This window comes from Pelophylax lessonae (assembly GCF_965119305.1).
Source record: "Pelophylax lessonae genome assembly, chromosome: 2".
Lineage (NCBI taxonomy): Eukaryota > Metazoa > Chordata > Amphibia > Anura > Ranidae > Pelophylax > Pelophylax lessonae.
This window is the reverse complement of record NC_138769.1, coordinates 671711834-671730083: the sequence shown is the minus strand read 5'-3', so window position 1 is coordinate 671730083 and position 18250 is coordinate 671711834. Positions and strand designations below refer to the sequence as shown.

Genomic DNA, 18250 nt, shown 5'->3' with positions numbered 1-18250 from the left:
AATGCCTGCTCAATGCCTGTCCATTTCCAGCTGACAAGTGGTCCAAATGTGCGTTTGAGCTGATCGCTCTTCACTGCATGTGTGAAAGAGCCCTAAATTGTTCTGTTGCAGCTAAACATGGGGCGCACAAAAATAAAACATATACAGCAGCTAACCTCCAGACAACAAGATTATTGAACTAAAATGAAAAACTGGACTGCTACTCTTTTCTTGCCATATAGTATATCCCTTCCCTAATACCCCCTCTATCCCAACCACCACTTTATTTAATCTCCTCCATTCCCCTACCCCATACACCCCGTTCCCCTGGCAGAATACTGTAACTTACTTTGCCAGTGAAACACCTGTCCATGTCAATTTCCATGGGAAGAAAAGTGTTCTGTCGTATATGCCTTTACTCCTCAACATCGTAGGAATACATATGTACTTTTTCAGATAGTAGGCTACTTGACAAGCATTTGAAGGAATTGCAGTTTTTCTTCATTTGTAGTTTAAAGGGTTAAAAAACTGCCTATACAAGTAATGGGGCACCTGTAGATAAAAACTGTGCAGCTTTGACTAAAGTTCGATAATGCCCTTGCTATAGGTGCAGGCCATCTTCGTACCTCCTGAAGCCTGACTGAAAAACCAGATGACATCATTCTGTCCTGCCTTGGTCCGCTATCTTCTCTATTGCAGTATGGCTGAACTCAGAGCTACTGCAACAGGGAACAGAGAGCACATTCAAAGGGGTTTGAAAAAACTGGGAGTGTCTTAGTAACATCTTAACAACAAGGTAGGATGGGATGATGCCATCTGTGAGGGTTTTAAAAATTATTGTTTTTTTTATAACAAACAGGTTTATACTTACCTGCTCTGTGCAATAGAATTGCAGAGAGCGGCCCCGTATCTCCTCTTCTTGGATCCCCCGCCGGTTCTCCTGGCTCCTCCTCCTCTACGATAGCAATGGTGGCACTCATGCGGGCTCGATCCCAAGCCGTGCTGCCTGTGTCTATAAACAAACACAGCACAGCTTGATCCCCCCACTCCCCGCGATACTGCTACCTAAACATTTTTTACCTTAATGCAGGGAATGCATTAAAGTATAAAATGTTTAGGCTTTAGAGCAACTTTAACTCAGGCTTGGGGAGCTACGTGAATGGCCTACACCTACAGCAAGTGTATTATCCAACTTTAGTCAGAACTGCGCAGTGTGTTTTTATCTACAGGTGCCCTTTACCTGCATAGGCAGTTTTTTGGTAAAGGTAAACTAACTGTTTAACTACACTGCTCAAAAAAATTTAAAGGAACACTTTGAAAACACATCAGATCTCAATAGGGAAAACTCTCACGCTGGATATCTATACTGATATGGACTGGGTAATGTGTTAGGAACAAAATAATGCCATATCGCTTGATAGAATTGAGAATTATCAAGCTACAGAGGGCTGAATTCAAAGACACCCCAAACAAAATGTGAAAAAATTATACATCAGGCTAGTTTTATTTTGCTGAAAATTAATTGCAGCAAATCAAAATGGTAGTTTGTATGGCCCGCACATGCTTTTATGCATGCCTGACAATGTTGGGGCATGCTCCTGTTGAAACGACAGATGGTGTCCTGGGGTATTTCCTCCCAGATCCCTACCAGGGCATCACTGAGCTCCTGAACAGATTGAGGTGTAACCTAGCGGAGTCGGCTGGACGGAAGCATAATGTCCCAGAAGTGTTCTATTGGATTTAGGTCAGGCGAGCATGGGGGCCATGGTATCAATTCCTATATCCTCCAGGAACTAGCTGCATACTATCGCCACATGAGGCTGGGCATTGTCATGCACCAGGAGGAAGCCAGGACCCACTGCACCAGTGTAGGGTCGGACAATGGGTCCAAGGATTTCACCCCGATACCTAATGGCAGTCAGGGTGCCATTGTCTAGCCTATAGAGGTCTATGCGTCCCTCCATGGATATGCCTCCCCAGACTATCACTGTGACCCACCACCAAACTGTTCATGCTGAATGATGTTACAGGCAGCATAACATTCTCCACGGCTTCTCCAGACCATTTCACGTCTGTCACGTGCTCAGGGTGAACCTGCTCTCATCTGTGAAAAGCACAGGGCGCCAGTGGCGGGGCTGCCAATTCTGGTGTCCAATAGCAAATGTCATTCGAGCTTTACGGTGCCAGGCAGTGAGCACAGGGCCCACTAGAGGACGTTGGCGCCCTCAGGCCACCCTCATGAAGTCTGTTTCTGATTGTTTGATCAGAGACATTCTCACCAGTGGCCTGCTGGAGGTCATTTTGTAGGACTCTGGTAGTGCTCATCCTGTTCCTTCTTCCACAAAAAAGCTGATACTGGTCCTGATGATGGGTTAGGGACCTACTACGGCCCTGTCCAGCTCTCCTAGAGTAACTGCCTCATGGAATCTCCTCCATGTCTCATGGAATCTCCTCCATGCTTTTGAGACTGTGCTGGGAGACACTGCAAACCTTCTGGCAATGGCACGTATTAATGTGCCATCCTGGAAGAGTTGGACTGCCTGTGCAACCTCTATAGGGTCCAGATATCATCTCATGCTACCAGTAGTGCCACTGACCCTAGCTAAATGCAAAACTAGTGAAAAACAGTCAGAAAAGATGAGTAGGGAAAAAAATGTCAGCGGCCTCCACCTGCAAAACCATTCGTTAATCAGTTTCAGCTGCTTTGGTGTTAATGAAATTAACAACCCCCTCTGCTACTTAACTGACCAGATCAATATCCCAGAAGTTTATTTGACTTGATGCTATTCTCTGATTAAAAAGTGTTCCTTTAAATTTTTAGAGCAATGTACTTCATGCCCTTGTCTAATAATGTGAATATAAGGACATGTTCCCCTGGACCTTTTGAATGGTTTTGCCATTCTGAGGCTAGTGAACCTGCACCTTTTGATCCAATTTTCAGAGAGATTTAGTTGCATTTTTGGTGCATTTTTGATACTACTGCAATTTTTGGTAGGGAACTGAATGCTGGCTGTAAATTAGCCTTATCAACCTGCAAAAATGTATGTACATGCAATTTTTGTGCGTTTCCCTTGAAGTCTACAGAGCCAGAAATCATGCCGCAACTGCACCAAAGCAACACAGGATCATTTTCCCAAAATACACTCTGCTATGCTGCATTGATGTGAATGGGCACCACCATAGAGAATAATGTGATTTGCAGTGCCACGAAATTCTGTGTGACTCAAGTTGCATCTGAAATTGCATTTGTGTGAATTAGGCCTGAGGGCACAGATGGGTGAGACAGGTCTCTGTCAGGAGAATGAACAGCTAAATTCTAACTAGAATAAATACAGCATATGTCTAAAAAAATAAAACATTTAACATTATGTTTAATTCTCCTTCTTCAGGTTTATCATTGCACTCTGTGCTTTAAGAGCCATCCTTTATTTTGCTGTCTCTTGGAGTAGTCAGGCCCAGTTTTGAGTTTGCAGGTAGTAAGAGTCAGCCATAGCCAACTTTATTATTTTTGCTGCATCAAACACTGGCAGACACAGGCATAGAAAACATGATACATTTTTACACATCCAGCTTTTACTGAATTGTGTAATGTAGAACTGATGGTGAGACTTTTTTTCCATTTTTTGATAGAGTAGGGGAGTATTAAAACCCCTCTCAAGATTTTTTTTTCCCATGAGTCCCACTGGGGAGATTTCCTTGTATTTCCTGCCGCAACAAGACCAGGGTCACCAGAACTAGTGTTCCCTTTTTAAGAGTTCCTTTCTATTACTTTTCTGGTGCCCACTCAAAATTTTGGAATTTACTTTCACTTTTGGTGATAATGGTAATCAGGCAAATAGAGAGGATATTAGGCAAATAGAGAGGATGAATCTCCCTAAAGCCTTGTTTACACCTGTGGTTGTAGGGAGTTAAAACAGGCGGTTGAGTTGTGTTTTTTTCTCCCCACTCCCCTCTCAAGGTGCAGAGTTAAGGCCCGTACACACGATAAGAAAATCTGAAGGGAAAATTCGTCCGACGACCAATCTGCCGATTTTCGGATTGTTAGTATGGTGCTTTCCACAGCCAACTCAGACTTTTCGTCCGAAAAAATCCTGATGTGCAGGCTATAAAAGTCCCATTTTCGTCTCATTAGTACAGATTTCCACGGAAAGAAATCTTAAGAGCAAGACTAGGCATGCTCAGAGACGAAAGAACACATACAAAGCAATCCAACACATGACATCACTTCTGAAGTAGAATTCTGTCGTACAGGAAAATTCGTATGAAAATAACCTCTTCACTTTCCACATCAGACTAGCATGCCACAAAAAATGGACGACAGATCGTTCGATAATTTGATCGTGTGTACGGGGCTTTAGTCACACATGGGTATAGACATGCTGTGACCACAGTGGAGTGGAAAAAACTATCTCCCTTGTTGCGTTCGGCAGCTAGTACCACCTGCCAGATGCAACCCTTTGAAGTTAATGGGTTGCGGCGGTGGTGCGGGCTTTTGGGGGGTTAAAACAGACAGTGAGGGGATGACATAACACCCCCTCACTGCCCCTCAAACATCTTCTAAGTGTGTTGAATAGAGGCATAGGGAACCCATAAACAGGAGATTTTTTTCACACAAACAATATTGTTCTTCTAAAATTGCAGATGACCTATGTGTCCAATTGGTTAAAGAAGGAGTACATCTTTAAAGCTATGAGTGTTTTCTCACTTTAGGTCCTTCTTGTTGAAGACTCTGAGAAGTTTGACATTTTCAGCCCATCAGATAGAGAACAGTTTATTTTCCTGCTTTTCAAACATCTTTGCCTTGGTGGGGCAGTCTGTCAGTTTGAAGATGTGATTAATCCGTATCTAGATACAACCAAATCAATGTACAAGGAGTTGCTAAGGTAAGACTGGTAAGCCTTTTACATAACTGTTAAACTTTCTCAATGGTATAACCCATAGACACCAACTTGACTGAATTAGATTGGCTGCCCTTTTGTTTTTTGTGCTTCGTCTTATTGTTTAATACCAGATGCTGTGGCTGCATTCGTGAAATTATTCCAATTTAGTCCAATTTAGAGCAGTTGATCAAATTTTAAAATGTAACCTAGCTAAATGACCTTTACTTTAGTGCAGGGGTCTCAAACTGGTGGCCCTCCAGCTGTTGCAGAACTACAATTCCCATGAGGCATTGCAAGGCTGACAGTTACAAACATGACTCCCATAGGCAGAGGCATGATGGGACTTGTAGTTCTGCAACAGCCGGAGGGCTGCCAGTTTGGGACCCCTGCTTTAGTGGGTATTTCTCGGGGTGGTTTTCCTGATGGTGACAACAATGGACCATGCCTGCGTAGCTTGTGTTAACATGGCCACTTGTAGTCTCCATTGAAAGCCTCCTTTAGTCAATTCCTGTCTACAAGCATGCACTCCAGCAATGGCTGCACATCATTGCTCTGGCTTGGCCTTCCAGTGACAATGGTGGACCATGCCTACCTAATGTGTGTTGGCACAGCTACTTGTAGTTTCCACCAGGGGCACAGGTGACCGGGTGACAATATAGGAGGCAGCTGTCACCTCATAACAGGAAGGACCTTCATGGCAGGATCACCAGATTATATTTTAATGAAAGCTGACAATTTAAAAATGATTAATATCAATTCAAAAGTTACATTACCATGACCCCATAAGAATGTGGGCATCCTAATTTTTTACAGTTAATACTTCAGATTACAAAATCACAATACTTTATTACAAAAGGGGTTTGAATTGTTATATATTGTATCTGGTTGACTTATGTTGCTGAAAAGTGGGTCATGTAATATCAGCCCTTTTACTGCCACTGCTGTAGAAATGGTTTGTCACATTTAGGGCTCTTTCACACGGCCCGCCTCCGTAGGCGGATCCGTGCTGCTCAGCGGGGATCGATCCGCCGATCCCCGCTGAGCCGGCGGATGACAGCTCCGTCTCCGCTTGCAGTGCGGAGAGGGAGGTGTCACAGCCCCCGCTGCAATCTATGGGGGATCGGATGAGAGTGGACCGCCTGTCCGCTCTCATCCGATCCGATCCCTGAACGGATGGAAAAATAGGGTTTCCATCCTTCCAGATTTCACGGACAGGATCGGATACGGATGGCAGCGGGTGTCAGCGGAGGTGTCTCCGCTGACATCCGCTGCCCCATAGAGCTGCATGGAGGATCCGATCAGATCCGCCTAAAAAACTGACAGGCGGATCTGATCGGATCGCCCGTGTGAAAGAGCCCATACACTGGTAAAACTGTGTATAAATTTGACAAACAGACTGTCGGCTATCAGAGCACTTCCACACACCCTTCTTACTGCAGGTCCTCCCCTTGTGCATGCCCCGCCATGTTTTCCGGGGTCCACATGCCCATCAGTGGACCCAGGAACAACATGGCAGGTAAACGTCCATTTGCCGATCCCTCCTTTCCTGATACTGACCCAAAACCGATGTGTAAAGCATCGCTTCCATGTCTAGGTGTCACTGCCCCCAGCCTGTATGGCTAGGAGAGAATCACATGCAATGTGATCTGCACTCCATTAGATTCATTGAAGGACCCCTGATGTCTCATTAAAGAGAATCTGTCACCAAAAAATACATCACATAGGTTACTTTTTGTCATGTGATGCAAAAAAAAAGTTTATTAAAAATGTTTTTAAAAAAGTTACATCCAAGCACTTAACCCCCCCCCCCCCACTCCCCCAACATTTTTTAGCCCCCACCACCTTCACATACTTACACACACACACACACACACACACACACGTACAAACATAAATGCACACGTCGGGGGCGCCTATACACGAGGGTTGCCACCTCATCCCTTTAAACCCAAACACACATTAATTACACAGGTTATGTGGCTGATAAGGGGATAATTGTGCTCACTTGGTGCATTATCTGCAATAAATTAGTCTCAGAACCTGTGTAATTAATGTGTTTGGGTTTAAAGGGATGAGGTGGCTCTGGCAGCAAAAAGGTTAATGTATGAAAAATGTACAACTCTTTTACTTCTGTAATGACCATTTGATTATTTCTCTCCCCATAAGAGAGACCTGAAAATGTAATGAATACACAATATACATAAAAATTAACATTTTAAAGCTTGTATTCTTTTTTCTGTAATTAGGTTTACATATATTTAAAATTATAAAATAGCTTATGTAGCAATTATAGATTGATTGGCAAAAGTGTAGTTTTCCTTTTTAAACAATGGATTCAATGGTGTGTATGGATCTGCTTGGTCTTTTCTCTCTATGGCTTATGATTATTATTATTATTTCAGGTACTTATATAACGCTGTCAATTTACGCAGCGCTTTACATATACATTGCAGATTCACATCAGTCTTATGATTTATGATTCATTTTTTTCTTTTTTTTTTTTTTTTTTTTAGTAGAGGTTGCAGTTTTAACAAAGCCGATTCACAATCCCTCTTTAATAACCTAATGCAGTGGGAAACGGGAAACAGATGGGAAGAAGTGGGAGGACAGAGATTTTAATGAGGACAATTTAGCTAATTAAAGAGCTAACTGAACAAAATAAATATAAAGGGGTCTTTGTGTAAATCAGGCAACCTTGAAACTTTTTGCTTGTGATTTTGAATAAACAATTCCTTCCACAACGGCCTGTACATCTCAAGTGCTGCCACCATGTTATTCCTGGGTTGGTATTACCTAGAAATCGTGTTTATTTTTCTAGCGTCATTTTTGTGCTCCGTGATTGCGAGCGGGTTAATGCGGCCAATTATTACGTTAAGAAAACACATCTATAGCTTGCTATATCTGGACACCTTGTGAAAGTTGAAATAGCAAACATGCCCTCTAAGTGAACCTTTCATCTCAAACGTAGGATCCCATAAGTGACTTATGCTGGAAAAAAGGAGTGAAAAATAAAAGGTTCAGGGGTTGCTGTTCACTTTCATCACAAGTTCTGCAAACTTTATTTAAAAAGGAAATGGAAGGAAGTAGTGCAAGGCTCGTATGTGCTTCATTATATGAAACCTGCCTTGTACACATTCACAGGCAGCCTCACACATAATAGCTTCCATTCAGCTCGAAATTTTCCCAGACTTTTGCAGCATCTGTGCCCCATAAGCCTGCTGAAATGGCCCGAGCGCTGGAATCCGGCCGCGCTGCTCTTTCACCAGACCTCCATGCCGTGTTTATAGATGTGGTGGGCAAATCAGGAACATATCAGCTGAGAGTAAACTCCTGGGCCGCTCGATGCGCATGGAACATTAGCGATAACAAGCTTCTTCGTCATGATTTTGGCTGGAGGCATTTGTTTAAATAAATTCATTTTTTTTGCGTTTTTGATTTATCCATACACTTACATTTTTCTTTACTTTCACAATCTTTTGAAGTCTTTATCCAGTGCTCATGAAACCCAACTGTAATCCCTTTAATCCAGTTATGTATAGGTTAAAATAATCATTTAAGTGACCCTGTCATCACCTTTTGTACACAATAGCCAACCTTTGAAAGAGGCAATATACGTTTTTCTGGTGGCCTGTGTGTTAAAATACTGCTCCCTGGCCGCTGCAGGCATTAGAACCTTCGGTGTGCAGAATAACGAGCCAGCAAGAGGGATACATGCAGCGTGGCAGCAGGTATTCTACCCCATCCAGGGAGTATCAAAGTTGTGATGTTTCAACACATGGGTTGACAATAGGGTAAATATATTGCCTCTTCTTTTAAGGGTGAGTTCACACTGGTCTGGACAGCTGTCAGAGTGCTTTACCACCAGCAGTAATCATGTTCTGCTGGTCAGGAAGGCTCCCTGCCCTCCTTGCCAACTGCAGGCATTAGACCCTTCAGTGTGCAGAATAATAAGCCAGCAAGAGGGATGCATGCAGCATGGCAGCAGGTATTCTACCCCATCCAGGGAGCAGCAAAGTTGTGATGTTTCAACACATGGGCTGTCGATAGGGTAAGTATATTGCCTCTTCTTTAAGGCAGAGTTCACATTGGGCTAAACAGCTGCCAGAGTGCGCTACCACCAGCAGTAATCATGTTCTGCTGCCAGGGCCATCTTACCGAATGGGCACGCTGGGCAGTTGCCCGGGGGCCCCACTTTCCCAGGGGGGCCCCACCTGCTCAGTGACCCAGCCCCAGCCAAGCATTAGTCTCGATTCTCGTGTGCATCCTGCCGCCATACCTAGAGATGGCAAGCGCCTGTGGGCCCTGCACTGCTGTCAAGCCACTTGGGCCATGGGGGGGAGCCCACAACTGCAGGAAAAAGGCACACACAGGACAGTCGAGTCTGACTCCCATCCGTGTGTGTGTTCACCGGACCCAGCTGCCGAACTTGGAAGCTGTCATTAGCCTTGCACTGCTGTACCAATAAATAAAGCCTTATTGATAATTTGCATTTTTATTCTCGTGGGTGATAGGTGTAGGCAGGGCCCCAGTGCACTGCATTGCTCGGGGCCCTTTAATGCTCTTAAGATGGCACTGCCTGCTGCTTGGGAAGGCTCCTCGCCCTCCCCCGCCAGCAGAACACAACAGCACTGTGGGAGAGATTTCGAGCGATTTTTCTTTTTCCATGGTGGAAGGAAAGAAAATCAAATCATCTATGGGCTGCCTACCTAAGATTAAAACTGTTCCTTTCTAACACCTATACTAACTTCCCTGTAGAAGGAAGAGGGTTATACTTTCCTATTCTCAGAGAGCTTTGGTGTGATCACATAATCGACTCCCAGTAGCCAGCTTCAGGGGAGGGGAGATGCAGCCGTTAATGGATGCCCCACAGTAAGCCTATGAGTGACGTCACCACCCACCTGTTGTCGGCACTCCTACATATAAACATCAGTAAATTAAGTCCTTGTGCAAGAGTTGTAATTGTGTTTTTTTTTTCAATACTTCTAGTATAAGTAACCTGAAATCTCGAAACAGTGGATTGTGATGCTTTTAAGGCAACATTCAAACTTGCGAATGGGCCTGACACCGATTATTCTCAGAACCCCAGCAGGGGTTCCTAGTGATTAGCTGTGGGAGGCAACCCCATTGAAAGCAATGTGAGGCTGCCGGCTCTTGCAGCTTATAACGGCCGCTTACATGTAATCCTTGATGAAGTGATCACCTGGGAGTGGTTGGCCCGGGATGCAGACTGGTATCGATATCTTTTAGCTAAGAAAGGTTAGTCTGGATCTTAACACAGTAGAGGTGAGTATGCAAACATGCAGTTCAGATTTCAATGGGGAACGTTAGCGTTGAGTTAGAGGTTAAGCTATGGGTACTAGCAGGAAAGTGTTCTACCATGTTGCCCATTGGTGATGGTAGTAGGAAAGTAAAAAATATTGATAAAACCTTTATGTAACTAACTGAATTAAAGCCCAACTCTGGGCAAAAAAAAATAATTTTCGTGCCCGCACCGCATGGGTCAACTGCTCAATTTGCCCAGGGGAGAGGAGAAAACTGTATACTCACCCAATCCTCCACTCCACTAGCAAACGTTGCTTTCCATGATCCAACCAGTCCACTGTTCCTGATGTCTACACATCCAGAGCAAGACTATGGGCTTGATTACGTCAGGAATAGTCCACCACACAAGAGCGCTAGACCACGGGGAGGGGGGACCTGTCTTGTGCGGGGAGGATCAGAGAATTGGGTAAGTGTATCTCCAATCCCTTAGACAAAAACGAGTAGTTGCACAGCCCTACAGAATGGTAGAACTATTTTTCTTCCGGAGTTGGGCTTTATTCTTGAGATACAAGTATTTGAAAACACTTGGTTTCCTTTTTCTGGATTTGGTTCAAACAAATAACTGAAAAAATCATACTTATATGAGCACTTATATTTGATTTTTTTTTTTTTTTTGATTGGTTGAACTAGAAAAACGTGTATCTTTTTACCCAACTATGTAGCAAGTACAGTGGACATTAAGGATCGGATATGTGCATCTCAAGTTGGTGGGATGGCTAGATCCAGCCTAAACACCGTGGCCAGTAGCAGTTCTTGTGGCTACCAAATAACTCTGGATGCTGGACCTGCTGCAAAGATCTCCTTAGTAAGATGATACTAGTCGTTTGAGGGCATCTCTGAGACTATGCTAAAAATATTCCCCCCCGCCCGTGCCATTCTCCATTACTTTTTCATCCAGATCAATAATGCAACCATCAATCCCTCCCCTAATGCCCTCCCCATACTAGGTGTAATCCTAAACTCTGACCTATCTTTTTAGCCCCCAAATCCAATCGTCAAAAACTTGTAGACTTCACCTCTATAACATCTCTAAAATTCGCCCCTTTTAAACTAATAAAACCACCAAGCTACTCATTCACTCCATTGTTATCTCTTGCCTTGACTATTGCAACTCCCTTCCCATAGGCCTACCTCTTCATAGGCTATCTCCTCTTAAGTCTATAATGAATGCTGCTGCCAGACTCATCTACCTTACCAACCGCTCAGTGTCTGCCACTCCTCTCCGCCAATCCCTACACTGGCTTCCGATCACCCAGCAAATTATATTCAAAATATTAACAACAACTTACAAAGCCATTCACAACTCCACCTCGAGCTACAGTGTCTCACAAAAGTGAATACACCCCTCACATTTTTGTAAATATTTTAATATATTTTTTCATGTGACAACACCAAAGAAATTACATTTTGCTACATGTAAAGTGGTGAGTCTACATCTTGTATAATAGTGTAAATTTGCTGTCCCCTAAAAATAATTTAACACACAGCCATTAATGTCTATACTGCTGGCAACAAAAGTGAGTACACCCTCAATTGACAATATCTAAATTGGGCCCAAAGTGTCAATATTTTGTGTGGCCACCATTATTTTCCAGCACTGCCTTAACCCTCTTGGGCATGGAGTTCACCAGAGCTTCACAGGTTGCCACTGGAGTCTTTTTCCACTCCTCCATGATGACATCATAGAGCTGGTGGGTGTTAGAGACCTTGCGCTCCTCCATCTTCCATTTGAGGATGCCCCACAGATGCTCAATAGGGTTTAGGTCTGGAGACATGCTTGGCCAGTCCATCACCTTTACCCTCAGCTTCTTTAGCAAGGCAGTGGTCATCTTGGAGGTGTGTTTGGGGTCGTTATCATGTTGGAATACTGCCCTGCGACCCAGTCCTTGAAGGGAGGGGGATCATGCTCTGCTTCAGTATGTCATAGTACATGTTGGCATTGTTGATACTGTTATACAAGTTGTACACTCACTACTTTATATTGTAGCAAAGTGTCATTTCTTCAGTGTTGTCACATGAAAAGATATAATAAAATATTTACAAAAATGTGAGGGTTGTACTCACTTTTGTGAGATACTGTACATCACCAATCTTGTCTCCAAATCTCACCTAAACTGTCCTGTCTGCTCCTCCCAAGACTTCTCCAGAGCCTCTCACATCCTCTGAAACTCTATACCTCAATCTGTCCTACTCTGGCTGCCTTTTAGGCCAGTGTTTCTCAACGTTTTTCAGTCAAGGCACCCTTTAAAATTATGGACAATCTTGAGGCACCCTTCAGAATTATGGACAGTCTTGAGGCGCCCCATTCTAAAATGTAAAAACTATTCTGATAGTTTTACATAATGCAGCAATACATGTTGAAAACCCACTTACAAGTATTCCAGTTGTTCTCTTCTACTTCAGTTTTGAGACCCCAAAGCTGGTGGATAGAGGCAAGGGAGGGTCAAACAAAGGATGATATGCAGGCAACTGACATCCTCCTTATCAACTGATGATGTCATTGGTTGTTAGGAGGTTGGTAGCTAGAAGGTTGTAATGGTGTACAATGGAAACCTGTGGCTTTGTGTAACTAAAAGGCTGGTTTAATCCACCCACCCACCCACTTATATACAGTTTTGGGGTAAATTTTAGGCATTTTGCCAAGGCAACCCTAAAGAAGCCTCAAGGCACCCCAGGGTGCCTGGGCACCCTGGTTGAAAAAGGCTGCTTTAGGCAATCCCTGAAAACTCATCAGGGAAGCCTATCAAGCCTCAGACTAATATTGTATTACTTCCATTAGCTCATCCCCTACAGTTACAACCTTTTGTACCACTTGCCCCACCCTGTTAGATTTTAAGCTATGAACAGGGCCCTTGTAACCCTCTTGTATTTTATTGTTTTGTAACTGCTCTGTTTCTCCTTGATATTGTAAAGAGCTATGTAAACTGTTGGTGATTTATAAATCCTGTAAAATAATAATAATAAAAATATTATGAGATTTTAGTGATTTGGGTTTACATAATTTGGGTTTGTTTTCAAGCCATGCAGTGCAAAACCAGCATAATACCCTGTTTCAGGCCTGATTTTTGGGCCAGACTTGGAAGGTATAGAGAATCCACACCGAGCACCACCTTCTGAAGGCTGTGTGTATAAGGCTGAACTTTGGCTTTAACAATGAATCCTCCTAATATGGCATTGGACAGTTGGCGTTTGGTTCACTGATTCTGTATTTACACAGTTCATCTTCTCACGGAGTACAGAGTACATGTGCAGTCAGTGGGTGTGAGAAACAGACTGTTTTGGCTCTTACAGTGAAGGAGAAACTAGGCCAGATGCACCTGCCATTTACCTTCCATTCAACTTGTTATTGCTCACTTCCACACCCTGCTCTAGACTCAGCATAATTCAGATTTGCACATATTGCTACATGAGCCGCACAACCTCAAAGAACAGTGACCTATATGTAGATTATGAATGAATGGTTTACAGACTTGAATAAATTATGTAGATGAGGACTGTGTGTTTCCCAGAGTTAGTTTAATTAAAAACTACAACAAAGATTTATATATAGTATGTGGTTACTGAATAGGTTAGGCTAGTTTACAGTTGACAGCACAAGAGGTGAAGGTAAAGCCTTCAATAAGGACAATGGTTTTAGCAAACACTGGGTAAAGCAGGCTATACACACTGTGAGAAAATCCCTTGGTTCCTCCATCCACACTAAACAGCCTGGATGTACGAATCTCCTGCTGCCAGCTATTATATTCTGACAGTCAACACCCACAGCTGTCAGAATACCTGAACAGTGGCTGCATCTGATTGAATGCACCTGCTATTCGGCTAGCAATTTTCCACCCGGTGCCTTTGATTTTCAGATCAAAGGATGTTAGACGGTAGGGTGTTGATAGTGTGGGTGGGGCTTAACACAACTAAGTGGGGATTTGCTAGTTGTGCTCGCTAATGCCTGCATTTACAGGCGGAGGCTGCTGACATGTGAAATTATCATTAGGGCAGTGCTCTGACTTAGAAGCAAGCACAATCTACTTCACGTTTGGGCAACCAAACTGATAAAAGGCATGTAGGAGCTCAGCTATGAGGAAAGATTAGAGGAACTGAATTTATTCTCTTTTGAGAAGAGGAGATTAAGGGGGGATATAATCAACATGTATAAATACATAAGGGGTCCATATAGTGAACTTGGTGTTAAGTTATTCACTTTAAGGTCAACACAGAGGACAATGGGGCACTCTTTATGTCTACAGGAAAACAGACGATTTAGTCTCCAAATACGGAAAGGTTTCTTCACTGTAAGAGCCAGGCCCGGACTGGCCATAGGGAAGACCGGGCATATTCCCAGTAGGCTGCGGCTCTCACTCATCAGTCACAAAGATAAGACTGTCTGACATGCAGTGAATGTAATCCAGTAAAGCCACACCGATCCTCCTTGCTTCTCTGCCCTGTTGATTTTTTGTTCTTCTCTTATCTGTTCTGTCTATAAATCTCTACAACACTTGTCCTACAGCCTCTGGTCTCAGCTCAGCATTCCACACACTGATCTTACACCCTTTCCATCCCAGTTTGCTTTTAGCTCTTCTGTCCTGTCCCCACACAGCCTAGAATATTCAAATTTTCTCTGCACCCCATCACTTTGCTCTTCTCTAGCACATACCACCCCACCCTACTCATTGATTCACTATTTTCTTATCCCTAATAGTGGGTTCACATAGGTGACATGATGACATTGGTTTTGGTAATTGTCTGACTCTGATGCCAGCCTATTTGCAGAAGAAATCCTGATTTGAATAAAATATTTGCTGCCAGTGCCAGCCTGCCAGGCTATTTGCAGAAGAAATCCTTATTTGAATAAAATTGTTGCTGCCAGTGCCAGCCTACCAGGGGCTGATCTGGGGTGTGAAGATGCAGGAATTGGGGCTGATCTGAGATGTGAAGGTGCAGAAATTGGGGTGATCTGAGGTGTGATAGTGCAGAAATTGGGGTGATCTGAGGTGTGATAGTGCAGGAATTGGGGTGATCTGAGGTGTGATAGTGCAGGAATTGGGGTGATCTGAGGTGTGAAGGTGCAGGAATTGGGGCTGATCTGAGGTGTGAAGGTGCAGGAATTGGGACTGATCTGAGGTGTGATAGTGCAGGAATTGGGGCTGATCTGAGGTGTGATAGTGCAGGAATTGGGGTGATCTCGGGTGTGAAGGTGCAGGAATTGGGGTGATCTGAGGTGTGAAGGTGCAGGAATTGGGGTGATCTGAGGTGTGAAGGTGCAGGAATTGGGACTGATCTAATGTGTGAAGGTGCAGGAATTGGGGTGATCTGAGGTGTGAAGGTGCAGGAATTGGGGTGATCTGATTTGTGAAGGTGCAAAGCTCACTTGATTTCTTACTATTATTCAAGTGGTTTACAGCAGTTACTTTATATGAAGTATTTTTAGGACTCAACCATCAAAACAGGATTTAAAGTAAGACAAAAAAAACAGCATCATATGGCAGCTCTGATCTAAATTGGACCCAGTCTGTCAGATTAAACTAAAAAAGGTACCGTAATTGAATCCACACATCCTGGAACGCCACGCCCCTGTCACCCCCCCCCCCCCTCCCGGGCTGCTCAGTCCAAAATGCCCGGGCCTAATTTTTGTCCCAGTCCTGGTAAGAGCTGTGAAAATGTGGAATAGACTCCCTCCAGAGGTGGTTCTGGCTAGCTCACTAGATTGCTTTAAAAAAGACCTGGATTTTTTCTTGGGTGTAAATAATATAAATGGATACTAATATTAGGTAAAGTTGATCCAGGGAATATCTGATTGCCTCTCGGGGGATCAGGAAGAAATTTTTTTCCCCTTCTGTAGCAAGTTGGATCATGCTTTGCTGGGGTTTTTACGCCTTCCTCTGGATCAACTGCGGGTATAGGATTGTGTATATGGGATTGTATGGTTGGGTTTTTAATTAGTAGTGTTAGGACTGCAAGTTATACAGGGTGCCGTGAAGGGGCCTTGCAGCTTACACATACGTTTGCAAATGTGTGTTAAAGCGGAGTTCCGGCCACAAAATCTGTATTTTTTTTTTTTTGCCCCTCCGCTAGCTACACATAACCTGAAAAGGAATTGGATAGTTATATATTTTTTTTTTTTTACACTCACCTTGTAATCGAAGATCGTAAATACTCACCTCAGGGTACTTCCTCCTCCAGCGCCAAGGCTCACCCCGTCACTTCCTGCCTCGCGATGATTCCTGGGAGCTGAACGTCCTCGCTCCCAGGAATCAATGCGACGGCACCGGCCCCGCACGTCACTTCAGGGGCGACGCCGCATTCCCCTGCTAAACAGCTTCTGGGCATGCCCAGAAGCTGTTTAGGAATGCGGCGCCGCCCCGGAAGTGACGAGAGGGGCCGGTGCGGCGCATTCTGGGAGAAGAAGACGCGGAAGAAGACACCGAAGAGGACCGCGCTGGCTTCAGCTGCCCACAAGAGAGATGGAAACGCTGTGGAAGAAATTTTCAAAGTAAGTATTTCTTCTTGCAGGTAAGTGCGAACCGGGACAGATCAGAGGCTAGCCATTGTGGAATGTGCTAGCCCTGACTGTCCCGGGGGTATGTTCATCAAAAAATGAGATCTGTGCCCGGAACTCCGCTTTAACTAAACCCCTGTTTTTAACCTACATTGTTGGACAGGTTGATTCGGTTTGTTAGCAGACTGGTCGGTAAGTATTTTTTGTTCGGGCCGGTTGTTCTCATGCACCTCATTCAAAGTCCCAACCTTTTTTCCTTAATTTCCATCACAGGGATGGAGACGCATTGCTTTACCCAGCTTGTGTCTCATTTAAAGTCCCAAACTGCCTTTACTTTACATGGATGGGTTTTCTTTACTGTTTTTTTTTTATTGGTTGAGCCAGGTGGACTTGTGTCTTCTTTCAACCTGACTATTTATGTAACTATGTAACTCTCCGGACCCTGTCACAGTACAACGCTCACTAATGCCTGAACCTAGCGGCTAAGGCTGCGGTCACGTGAAATCTGCATTAAGGCATCACTCTAGCTTAGAAGTGGGCTGGTTCCTTTTGCACACTTAACCCTTTGTGTATGTTTCACTTTCCGCAACTCCACAAGCACAGCCCGACGTGTCGCCTCACTCCCAGTGACACTATAAGTCTTCTCCCGGACATCTCTTCACATATTCCAGAGGCTTCTCAATCTCTTTACTTCTCTTCCATGACTCTTCCAGTGAGCTACATGGGATACCCCATGCCACTATGTCAGTCCCTGGATTGGGGGGGGACCAATCACTAGGGAGGAGACCAAGCTTGTAAACCCCCTCTCTACCAGGGCCCTCTGTCACCCATGCCAAGTCACCAAGACTCCTGCTGGCTGGATTTTTAAGCACCCAACATTACTCCAGTTGTCCATAGCAAGTGCAGTATAGCCTCTTCTTCTTCTACTGCAGGTTACACCTTTGTAATGTGTCCCCATTGACTCCACTTCAACCCACCTTCCAAGCTCTGTTCTTTGATACACCATGCATGCACCCCTTTAGTGACTTCAGACCAGGCAGATTGGCTTAACTTTAAAACTCTTTGCTGTAGCTGTTAATTGAACAGATAGCAGTTCTCAGCAACATCTTCCAGGCACATTCTTTTACAAAGTCCTTTAAAATGGTTGCGAAGGCTGAAGGTGAATGCATGAAGTTAAAAAATGTCCAGTGTGCAGAACTTCCCCCAGCCCCCCCCTTAATACTTACCTGAGCCTGATCCCAATCCGCCTTTGTGCACACGAGTAGCGGCTCTCCTGGGTCTCTCCCTTCTCATTGACTGAGACACAGCAGCAGGAGCCAATGGCAATGTCAATAACAGCCAGTGAGGAGGGGGTGGGGCCAAGTCACGCTCTGTGTTTCTTATTAGGCATAGAGTGGGGTTTAGTAGTAAGTATGCACGAGTGCCCCCAGAGCAAGCAGCTTGCTCTGGGGGCACTGAGTAGGAGGGAGGAGCCAGGAGCGCTGGTGAAGGACCCGAGATGAGGAGAATCGGTGCTGCTCTGTGCAAAACTATTGCACAGAGCAGGTAAGTATGACATGTTTGTTTTTTTTTTGTATGT

General features: G+C 44.2%; 1 protein-coding gene across 1 annotated transcript in view; it reads left to right on the top strand.

Moving 5' to 3' along the window:
- The window catches only part of CFAP300 (cilia and flagella associated protein 300), a 96413-nt gene that overhangs the window by 42270 nt on the left and 35893 nt on the right, over nt 1-18250 (top strand). Inside the window, exon 5 of the mRNA XM_082244387.1 lies at nt 4690-4862. Within this exon, the coding sequence (XP_082100513.1) occupies nt 4690-4862 (173 nt within the window). The remainder of the gene's footprint in view (nt 1-4689; nt 4863-18250) is intronic.